Genomic DNA, 12,231 nt, shown 5'->3' with positions numbered 1-12,231 from the left:
ATCCTGAGCTGATACAAACCAGGGATCTGCTAACGCATGTAAGGACGCAGAAATCTCCCCCTCCAAGGCCTCCCAGGTTCAAAGCAGAGGTTGGCTCCCACAGTACTACCGTAGGTGCCTTAACTGAAAAAAATATAAGAACGCCAAGTTGTAAACCTGAATAAACTGAGGCTGAATTCTCTCTGTTAGGTACTTGTGTGGTAAAATTACTGGTAAAATAAAAGATTACTGGCTCTCAAGCCTCCTGTGGGTTGAGCGATATTGGTGAGATATTTCACATGTTGTACATACATCATATCCCCCCAACACAGCAATGTACACACACAGGAAACTGTTAGCACTATAAAGAATTTAAAAATACAGATATTCCTCCATATTACCACCTTTTTTTTGGAGGACATGTTTATACAATAAACAGAATTAGTCTCTGGAAATTCCCCGTCTGGCCTTTCCTTACCCGTTCCTGCAGAAGTTCCACAACTTGCTGGACACAGTCATTTACATCACAGGAGTCCGTTTTCAGCACCAATTCTGGGGCTTCTGGTTTTTCATATTCTGAATCAATCCCAGTGAAACCTATAAAAGGTACCAGATAATAAAGGAAGGCGGAAATTAAAAATAAATTACACTTGTTTTCATCAGTGCAAGTCTCTGCTATGCTGAAGTTAATATTTATTTGGCCCCTCTAAGGTAAAGGGTTAAAGCATTGAAACTCCTTTCTTGGGGGAAGATTTCTAATTAAACTTTTGTTTCTTCTTTACACACATACAGTCGATTGTCGTTACGCACAGTAGTTGTGTTCAGTGAAGTTGCAGTAAACACTAAATCAGTGAACACTGAAGCACTGCTCATAGAGGAATCACGGAGTTAGGTCCCTATGGGCCTCTGTCAAAGAAACTTTTGTCAACTGATTAATATATAACTCTGTTTTATGTGTGGTTCTGTCTAAAGCACCTTACTTAATATATATTGTTCACTCATTAACACTGAAATGATGGCCAACAGCAATCTAACTCACACTTGCAGGAATGACACGTATCTAACACCCATTTCTCCGTAGGGTACATGCCAGCCCTCTTGCACTTAGGAACACTAGACCACAATTCAGCACCGGGCCTGGGCGCCACTTTAAACAGCAAAACCACCAACAAGAAGCACACAAAAAATGAAAAAACTATGGCACTAAAGCCACAAAAAGGACACTTCTTTACAGTATGACAGGGGAAACAGAGGCCAAATGTCACCTTGCTTGATTTCAATTAGGAATTTGTGCTCTGGGTGACTAAAATTTTTGCCACTCTGTGTGTGTCCGTGAATTACCACCAAAGTGCCATAAATCCGTATGTGGGGGGTTACAAATAAATTTGAGTAAGATATCTGCAGATATGGAATTTTCAATTAATGAGGATCAACTGTACTTCCGCCACTTTTTTTCTTTTTAAATGCCTAAACTGCCAGTGAAAACAAAGGAATTAACACCAAGTGATCAGAGCACCCCATTTTTCCACAGGAATACAGAATATAGTATCTAAGCCCTGGGAATAAAACTAAAATTGACAAGGTTTTTTCCTCTCAATGCAGAAACAGACACCGTATCAGTCGGTCCATTATATTCACAAAGATCATCTACAAGCCACGCTGAAGCCCTGCAGGCTTCTTCTGCCACCAGCTTAAGTGGTCAGGCAAAACTAATCAACTACTATTAGCTTAAGCAAAACACAAATCAAGAAGATAATCCTGTTATATCACAAAACATATTCCACAATCAAATATAATCAATTTAGTTATTAACCACTATTTAGATTTTCCCATGTATCTGCCAAGAAAAGAAAGAATACATGATGTTTCCCCAGAATGGACTAGCTAAGCTAAAGATACGCAATTCCTGTCTTACATTTCTGCACCCCCCATGCATGTCATTCAAGGCCCACCTGCCTTGCAATGCTTAGGTCATCCTTGGATTGAAGGGTAAACATGAATTTAAAATCATTACTATTGCCCTGGCTGGTGTGTTCAGTGGTTAGAGCGTCAAACTGCAGGTTCAACTGCCGGTCAAGGACACGCACCTGGGTTGCAGGTTCGATCCCCAGCCCCAGTTGGGGCACGTGCGGGAGCAATCAATTGTGTCTCTCTCACATCGATGTTTCTCTCTCTCTTTATCTCTCCCCCCCATGCCCTCTCTCCCTTCCAGTCTCTCTAAAAATCAATGGAAAAAATATCCTCAAGTGAGGATTAACAACAACAACAAAAAATCATTACTATTAAGAGCTACAGTTCTTGAAAGAGTTCTAAAATATACACTACAAGTCTACAGCCCTCTTATTTCATTCTTTTTCTATTTCGTATTTCTAAGTATCACTTGAAGTACCAAATCCAGGAATACATTTCTGCTTTACTAATATTTCCAGCAGTATTTAGTGGTGAGTCACAATAAAATTAGTGAGGGAAGAATAATTCTGGTTAAAACGCTAGTTCTTAAGCTCTGATTCTCAAATGTAGCTACACACTAGATTCACTGGGTCCCACTCCCATGAGATTCTAATTTCACTGGTCTAGGGACAGCCTTGTCACTGGATTTTTAAAAATTCCCCAGGTAATGCTAATTGTAAAGCAGCAAAGCTTGACAATCAATACGTTAGAAAACCTGGCTTAACATTTTAAAAGTCGAGGGATTCTCTTCCAAGCTAATGTATCCTGCAAGTGATTATAATACACATACACGTTAAGAAAAATATTTATACTTAAGTAGATAATAACTACTTGAGCAGTAATAATGAAAATAATGTAGGTATAAGAATGGCTGACAGAGCCATATATTTAGTTTAGTAAATGCCTAAAGACCTAAAAAATCCCAAGTTCTGCTGAATGTATGCACTCCCATCCATCCTTGAATGTGTATCATCAAGGCTCAGAAACAGCACTGATAGGGAACTTTTTTAGTGCCATCTGGTGAGGAATTTTAAAAAACAAACAACTCTACAATCAGGAACTCTAGCACCATAGCAAGCCTACAATAAGTGTGTGCACACACACACACACATATACATATTTTAACCTGAGGAACATTTTATCAACGTCTACAGAGAGGAATTGAGAAGCACTCAGGAAATTAAACAAGTAACACAAAGAAAACTAAACTAATACAAACATACTCCCCAGATACAGAATGCAAACTGTAAGTGACTCAAGGTATCCTGGATGCAGTCTTACTCACCTTTACATCCCAAGCACCAAATATATTCTTTGCAAATAGCAAATACAAGGCATTGATAAATGTGTGTTGAGCATCCAATTTTCACTCCCCCTTCGAATCCATCCAACAAGCATTTACTATGTGTTTGCCAGATATTACGCTTTGGGCCATACACTGTGCTAAATTGTAACAGTAGAAAAATGTTCAAGGTGTTGTCCCTACTCCCAGTAGCTTACTCCAGCCGGGCAGACAAATCTACCTCCCTCAATGATCCATCTTTGCAAAAACAATAAAACCAACTACCATTAAAATAAGTGAAAGATTTAGACTTCATCCTTTTGCTTCTCTTTGCCAAACTCTATTACAACAAACTGAAGTGAAAGCCAGCCATCAACAGGGACGGGGTGACATAGCAGTCAAAGGGTGAAACTGGTGGCCCTCCCCTTGTCATAAATTATTCAGGTTGGGCAGCCTATTCTGAGCCAAGCAAGTGCCAGCTTAACACATGAAACTGAGTCTCCATGGGGGCCCGGCTGGATATCAGTCTTGCCCAAGGACCTAGACTTCCCACAGCAGGTGGAATTTGACTCAACTGCTAAAGCCTTCTCATGTCCAAAATACAGAGAAGCCCAGAATAACAAGCATTTTCCTTTCTTTTCAGAGCTCCTGGGACTCCTGCAATAGTCCCAGACTATCTCACTCCCTCCTGGGAAGGTAAACGAAAGTTACCTGCATGAACCACTGATTCCTAAACAAGGCTGACTAAGTAATATATCTTTGATTTTTTTTTTTTAACTTAGCTGGCATGTCCTCTGTTTCTATTAATAATAGAACAGGACTAATGTCAAAGGATGTCTAGAAAATAAATAATATGATAGGTATCAAAGACCACAGCAGACGGGTTCTAAATGTCTCCTACTATGTCCAAATGCTCATCACAGTTGAAACTCTTGGAGCAGACCATAAAACTTAAAAAGCAAAGTGTGTATATTTTCATGGAATCAGTGATATGTTAATTCAATCTAATTCAATAATTGCGGACAGAATGAATAACTGATCATTCCAAACACTATGCTATAAATAAGAACAAGACATTGTTCTTGCTCTCAAGATGCTTATAACAGCCCAGCCGGCGTGGCTCAGCAGTTAAGCATCGACCTATGATCCAGGAGATTGTGGTTCAATTCCTGGTCAGGGCACATGCCCGGGTTTTGGGCTCGATCCCCAGTGGAGGGTGTGCAGGAGGCAGCCGATCAATGACTCTCTCATCATTGGTGTTTCTATCTCTTTCTCCCTCTCCCTTACTCTCCCTGAAATCAATAAAGATATTTTTTAAAATGCTTATAATTAAGGCATTTTTCCACTAGCTCTGAAGTTTCCTACATTATCAATGGAACAAAGAACTAAAGTGGAAGCAGCTAGCCATTGATATTCCATCTAATGCTAGGCACCTAATTATATCAAGTAGGTTTCCACCAGCCCCCAAAGTCCCAACCCTCTAAAATTCTGTCTTCTGATTAGAATTCCAATCTGATCAGTGACAGTCGCTGTGAAGACAGTGCCAGGTACCGCTGCTAGGCCTGAGAACTACAACAGTGTACCAAGGCCCACTTTCTCTTCTCAAGAAGCTCCAAGACATTCGAATACTCCCCATCTCTTAGAAAAAAGATTGTCAGTCTCAGATATGTTAAGACAGAGTATCTAAGCAAAGAGAAACTGGGGGGAGACGTTACTCACCTTTAATTTCTCCAGCCCGTGCTTTTTTATAGAGCCCTTTGACATCCCTCTGCTCACAAACATGCAGGGGAGCGTCAACAAATACTTCAAAGAAAGGTAAACTTGCACCTTCATGAATCTGCCTTGCGTTGTTGCGATCCTTGGAAAAAAAACAGGTGCAGAACAATTAAAAGTGCTTATGGAATCAAAGGTGCAATGTGAGTACCAAGGATGAGTAAAAAAAACATATAAGATGAAATTTAATTTATATTTTTACAATTCAAACCAAAAAAAATCAAACAAATTATTCGATTAACACCCTCATTCTTCGTAACAATTTAAAAAGGCATACAATTCTTACAATCAGAGATATTGGGGGAATTCCAGGAGGGAAACCAATGGATGCCCCATAGAAACTTCCACTTAAATTTTATGAGGAACCTGAGCCAGAGCCCAGCTCAAATGCAGGGGCCATCAGGCCTCTCCCTAAAGTTCAACCTCAGCTTGAGCGGGCACGGAAGTAACCTCACTCTACACAAGGTCCCTTCAGAGCTCTAAGGCTAGTTTACTCACTTGCCAGGTGCAAGCCCCTCATCTCTACCTGGATGTCTGGGCTTATGCCTTTGACACCTACCTGGCAGAAACACCCCCCACACACACACTCTTCTAGCTAAAGCAGAGTGCTTCCTCACAGCGCATCTCCAAGGTGCCATCCTCCAGGACGCCTCCCATGCATGCCCAGACAGAGGGCACTTGCTCCCTCTGGCTTCCCAGGGTAGCCACCATGTACCTCTGTCATAGACCTTACTCCGATATGGTAAAGTCATTTCATTAGCTTTACAAGCATAGTGTCTGGCAGAGTAATTATTAAGTTGTGATCTTACTGCTCCAGCTGTCCTTGTAAATGAAGGTGTTCCCAAGACTCCATCAAGGGCTCTCCTCTCATTCTATACACTCTTCTGTATACTCAAGTTTATCTAGGTTTCAACTAATGAAGCGAATGATTCCTAAATCTGTATCTCCATTCTACTTTCCTGAGCTCCAGAATCAATGTTCCAATGACTCGGTGATCATCTCTACTTAACACACCATTAGCACTTCAAATCTAACCCACCTAAAATGAAATGCTCAACCTCTCCCTTTGTATCCAGTATTTTCTAACTCGATCACACTACCTTTATTCAGGAAGCACCATCCTCCACCCCCTAGAAGCAATAATCAATCAGGTACCAAGTCCTGCTGCTGCTACTGGCTCAAGAGCCCTTCAATATGTCCCCATCTTTTCCATTCCCATTGCCACTGCTCAAATTCACTGCAAAAGCCTCCTACCCAGTGTTCTACCCCCAGGCCATTCTCATTCCGGGCTTCAAGGGTGACCTTCCCAAGGTGCAAACTCAATGAAAACATTCCCCACCACAATCTCAAACTGTTAAACTACCTGTGGGGCGAAATCCTGCACAGTCCAGAGTTTGTCACTGCCCTCTGTAAAGCACTCTAGCTTCATCTCCCCTCACATTCACCCTGCGTAGCAGTTTTACCAAACTACCTGGATAGGGTCCCCCCAAAGACCAAATGCTCTCACATTTTCATGCTTTTGCAAATACTGTACTGTCTCCTCTCTTTGAAATAGCCTTCTCCCTCCAGTCTAACTGGTATATTCTGATTCATCCTTCATGACTCATTTCCAGTACCTCCGTTGTGAATCTTCCACACACCTTTTATGTAATACGCATTTACCTAATCACCTGCCTAAAGTTATTATGACTATTCACATCTGTATGTTCCTACCAGACTACCTACCATACCAACTCCTTAAGAATAGGAATGACAGGGTTTATTTTAGAATGCAGATGCTCAAGTTCAGCGGTGACATGGAAAAATGCAAATATCCTATATTATATGATTCAATCCAAATGGTATCATAGATTCTGATAAGCCCTAAGCACAGTCCAAACCTAATTCTTAGTGCTTTGAGAGATTGGATCAACAAAAGGTTTGCTCCACACTATGGAAACAAGGGGGCTAAAAAGCAGATCAGGATGTACTTTCAGATATGCAGTTCTCCAAATCAGGTGTTACTGACTTTCTCCTTTCCCAACAGTTGCAAAGATTTCCAGAAGATGCAAGACTATAGCTGTTACTTTGTAACTATGAAACTGGCTTATATCCAAGGATTCAGGAGCTCTGAACACCTCTCATTCTGTTTATACACTTCATTACCAATATACTTTAAACTGATATAGTGACACAGATTCCAACATTTCAGGAAGAAAAGTAGCTACTCCTCACAGAACCTTTTAGGACTGCTGCCATGGTTCCATTAATGAACCTACAGGATTAATACTCAACCTGATACTTATTTATAAATCTTACAGTTCATATTGTTTTGTTTTGTTTTGTTTTGTTTTTAAGGCCTAAGTCGCCACCCAAATTTGTTTATGACAGTACTAGAAGTGTGCTATTATGTATTACACATACTGAATAGTTATTACAAACCAGGCCGTTGTGCTGAGAGCTTTGAATGCAATCTTCAGAGCAACCCTAGGAGTCAGGCATTATCTGAGCTTAGGAAGGTTAAGTGAACTGGCCACAGTCATAACAGTAACAGGCAGAGCTGACATTTCAGCCCACTGTGTGTGACTCCAAAGCCCCTGCCGTTAATCACTAAACTAACTTGCCTGTTCTTTGATATCTGGGCTTCCTAAGTAGCTTTGGTATCATTTAACAAATACAATCTACTGTGTTCCAGGAGCAGGGGTTGGCATTAAGATTACAAAGATAAATAAAATGTAGTTCCAGTCCCCAAGGAGCAGCAAGGGACAGCAAGAGCATGGGTTTCAGGGACACTGTCTGGGTGCAAATCCTTGCTCTACCAGGTACAGTGTGTGCCCTTGGTAATTTACACCTGTTTCCTCATTTCTACCTTCCTCATTGGGTGACGAGACTAAATGAGTTAATTCATATAAAAGCACTTTGAAACAGTTACCAGGACAAAGTAATTGTTCAATAAATGTTAGCTGCTATCACTAATATTTTTGCTATTACTACCACTGCTGCTGCCATTACCATCACCAACCAAGGAACTGGGATCTACAACAAACCAATGTGTTAAGGTACAATACCAAGGCCACCAAAGACAGGTATCCAACGAAGCCTGAGGTTCTGAGAAAGGAAAGGTACTCAGGAGGAGATACTGGAGTCTCAAAGCATGAACAGGACTGAATGATGCTGACAAGAGAGGGATAGCAGGGAGGAGTCGAGTGCCTTTCAGATGGGGGAAGCAAAAATCTGGCGGTGCAAAACATGATTTTTTTCAGAGAAACACAAAAGAGTGAATCAATGCTGCTATGGTCTCTGAAATAAGAGGAGTGTGATGAGAGAGGAGACTCAAGAATTTTGAGCAAAGAAGTTAACATGGTAGGACACATGTTAAGAAACAAGATTTTGCCCGGCCGGGCGTGGCTCAGCGGTTGAGTGTCGACCTGGGATCCAGGCGATCAGGGTTCGATTCCCGGTCAGGGCACATGCCTGGTTGTGGGCTTGATCAATGACTCTCTCATCATTGATGTTTCTGTCTCTCTCTCTCCTTTCCTCTCTCTGAAATCAATAAAGATATATTTTTAAAAAAAAAGAAACAAGGTTTTCCCTGGTGTCTGACACCTTATTTTCTACAGACACACTGACTTGAAAAGTCGACTTAAAATAATGTGGCTGTTGGCTCAATGACTTTGGATACACTTTGGGGGGAGGGGGTTTATAGCAGGTTTTATCAAAAATGAGTTTACTCAAAAAGCCGCAGCATAAAAATGTTATAGGTTAATTATTTTAATTTGGAGTTAGCCTCAAAGCACATGTTAATGTTTAGACTATTTGCCATGTTCCCAATATATGTAATTAGCACAAAGTCGCATACCTGAGTATAAGGCGATATGAAGCTGGTGATGCACACTAAGCCGGCATCTGCAAACAGCTTAGCGACCTCGGCAATGCGTCGAACATTCTCTTCTCTGTCTTCAGGACTAAAGCCAAGGTTTTTATTGAGACCCTGACGAATGTTGTCACCATCCAAAGTATAGCATGGAATACCATGGCAAACCAAGTACTCCTCCAAAGCCATGCTCACTGTGGTCTTCCCTGCTCCAGATAAGCCTGAAATTATACAGTCCACAGAGATTCCATACATCAAGTTAGAAGGACAGCTACTTAGTAATAAAGAATTTTAACACAGGCTTAATTACATTCATTACTCACAGCAGTCTCTCAGTAACAATCTTACAGATATTTCTCTATAAGATTTATCTCTAAGCTAGAAAAATAGCTATAGTTTAAATGTAAGAAGCATTTATGTTTTTAATAACTCCTACCTATGCCCAAAGGCATCGTAGAAATCACTGATGACCTTCAGAGAGCTTAACCAATTTTAATATTAGACGAGGTTGGGTAGCCTTTCACTTTGGGTCCTTGTTACCACTATTTCTAAAGCTGCATCTCAATTTTAAAACAAAGTTATATGCCCAAATTACTTCTGACAAGAGAAAAAAAGACAAAAGCAAGTGAAATATTATTAAGTTACCTCTATATCCCAGGATCATTACCTCCGATAGATAAAAGTATCTGGAAATCCAATTTATAACATAATTAACCTTGAAAGAACATCCTTGTTTCAACCCACTTTCCTTCTACCAATGATGCTGATCCACTAACCAACAAGAAGGCAAGGAGAAGGCAAGAGCACTTTCAGGCACTAATACTTGCCACCCTGGTGAACGCGTGACTATAGAATTCGTAACTAAGGTAGCTATGAGGAAAGAGGCAGAATACTGAAGTCTAATGTGCCAATGCTCTTAAAAGAAGTCACGGTAATATGGAAGGCTAACTGAAAAAAAACAGCAGAGGATATGTTGAGAGGATCGATGCAGTGCTAACTGCTTTATACATGAAAAACTTGTATGAGTATAGCAGATTATATTTTCCAAAGACGGTCACAACAGACACGTCCCATCCTGCAAGGTGGTCTACAATGTGACCCTGCCACTGTCACATCAAGAGGGATAGCCTCATTCCCTGACCATGAATCCGGGCTGGCCTTGGGACTCACTCGTGGCCAAAAGAATGCAGTGAAACAATGAGAAAGCACCTCACCCCTGTCAGAATGGCTATTTAAACTAAATGAACTTTAAACTAAACAAATGAACAGACAACACTGACTCACAGATACAGAGAACAAACTGATGGCTGCCGGAGGGCTAGGTGGGGGGATGGGGGGAAAAGGAGAAGCGGATTAGGAGGTACAAACATAATTATAACATAAATAAGTCAAGAAGATGCAAAGCACAACATAGAAAATACAGTAAATAATATTATAATAACTTGGTACAATCGTCACAGATGGTTACTAGGCTTCTCGTGGTGATCACTTCATAAGGTCTATAAATGTCAAATCTATGTTGTATACCTGAAACTAACATAACATTGTATGTCAACTATACTTTAATTAAAAAGAGCTTTACATTCCAGAATTTAAAAAAAGAATGTACTGAACATAACAATGTGTGACTTCCGAGGCTGGGTCAGAAACAGCTATGCAGCTTCTCTCTGGACGCTTAATTCGGGAGAAGCCAGCTATTAAGTACCCCGAGATCACAGTAGGTGTTCCAGTCAGTTGCCTCAGCCACTGAAATCCCAGCTGACGAGACCATCAACTGAAAGACTGCACACACCCAGCACAGTTGAGCCTGAGGTGACTGCACCCTCACCAGCACGACCTCAACCAAGTAAGAATAAGTGAAAACTGCCACTGAGCCCTTCTGAATTCCTCACCCACAAAATGGTAAGCAAATTAAAATGGTTGTTTTACACCTCTGGGTTTTAGGTACTTTGTCAGGCAGCAATAATACTGAAACAAAGAGATGGAGGCTGGGGATGAACAGGTTATTCTCAGTTTTTTGTTGTTGTTTTTAACTGCCAGTTGAGCAACAAGTACCAAAAACAAGAAAACTGAAACATGAACATCTAAACTTGTTATACCACAAGGACAACCTAAATTATAATAAAAGTGTATATTTATACATACATGTATCTATATATCTTTATGTATATATTTAATTTGAAACAAAATAAGAACGGACACTGCTGAAAATTGAATTACTGACACAGAAGGTTTCACTGAGATGATTACAGTGAACATGGACAAAAATGCAAAGAAATTAAGGCAGTTACAGAAAAACAATAGATAAAACAAGATAGACAATCCCAAACTAAGGTATGGTATACCTGAAGAAGAGAAGCCAACTATACTGGGTTGAAGAGTGTCCTCCCAAAATTCATGTCTACATGGAACCTCAAAATGTGACCCTACTTTGAAATAGGGTCTTTGTAGATATAATTAGTTAAATTAAAATGAAGTTGTATAGGATTAGGGTGGACCCTAAATCTAATAATTGGTGCCCTTATGAAGACATAGAGAAAAGAAGGTGTTTCAAAAAAAGGCATATATATTAAAATAGAGCTCTCTCTCTCTTTTCTACTTTCCCCCCCTCCCCTTCCCCCAGGAGGATTTTGCTTCCTTTCTTTTAAGCTCCAAGGGCCCTTCTTTTGCCTCTATAACTTGTTTCCTGAGTCCACACAGCACAGGTGCCTCACTTCTTCCATGGCTCACTTCTTCTACCTCCGTGACTTTCTAAATAAACTTTTGCTTGTAAAAGTAACTAAATAAAATAATGCATCTACTAGCCAAGGAACTCCAAGGGTTGCCAGCAACCTCCATAAGCAAGGAGAGAGGCATGGAACAGATTCTCCCTCAGACTGTACAAAAGGAACCAACCTTGACCTCAGACTTTCAGTCTCCAGAACTATGAGAGGATACGTTTCTGTTGTGTGAAGCCACCCACTTTGTAGTGATTTGCTTCAGCAGTCCTCGGATACTATTATACCAACCAATGTTAAAATACAAAAGAAGAAAATTTATCTGAAATAAAATCTGAGAAAAAGCAAACCGTGCTCCAGGAGAATGGTATACAAACCACCCAATACCTTGACAGATCCCTTAAGCTACTGAACTGCAAGAAAACAAAGAAATCTTGGCCTCCAGCTCCAACAACAAAAAAATCAATGAAGGCTATAGAAGATTTAACAACATAATTAACAAGCTTGATCTGATGAACATATTATAGAATATTGCACATGTCAGGAAAATGTTCTTTTCAAATAGACATTTATGAAAACTAAACACATACAGGACCATAAAGCACGTAACAAAAAAAATCTGATAAGCAGTATTTATAAGCATCATTAGTGGTAAAATAAATGGAATATGCCACATT

At 40.3% G+C, this 12,231-nt stretch overlaps 1 protein-coding gene across 1 annotated transcript in view; it reads right to left on the bottom strand.

Annotated features, from left to right (window-relative positions):
* PAPSS1 (3'-phosphoadenosine 5'-phosphosulfate synthase 1) overlaps positions 1-12,231 on the bottom strand; it is an 81,420-nt gene that overhangs the window by 58,082 nt on the left and 11,107 nt on the right. Inside the window, exons 3-5 of the mRNA XM_087826223.1 lie at positions 8,823-9,058; positions 4,931-5,069; positions 458-576 (exon numbers count right to left, since the gene is read on the bottom strand). Coding sequence (XP_087682349.1) covers positions 458-576; positions 4,931-5,069; positions 8,823-9,058 — 494 coding nt within the window. The remainder of the gene's footprint in view (positions 1-457; positions 577-4,930; positions 5,070-8,822; positions 9,059-12,231) is intronic.

The sequence above is a fragment of the Miniopterus natalensis genome, chromosome 1 (assembly GCF_054644295.1).
Source record: "Miniopterus natalensis isolate mMinNat1 chromosome 1, mMinNat1.hap1, whole genome shotgun sequence".
Taxonomy (NCBI): domain Eukaryota; kingdom Metazoa; phylum Chordata; class Mammalia; order Chiroptera; family Miniopteridae; genus Miniopterus; species Miniopterus natalensis.
The sequence above is the reverse complement of the archived record's forward strand: the minus strand, read 5'-3'. Positions and strand labels throughout refer to the sequence as shown.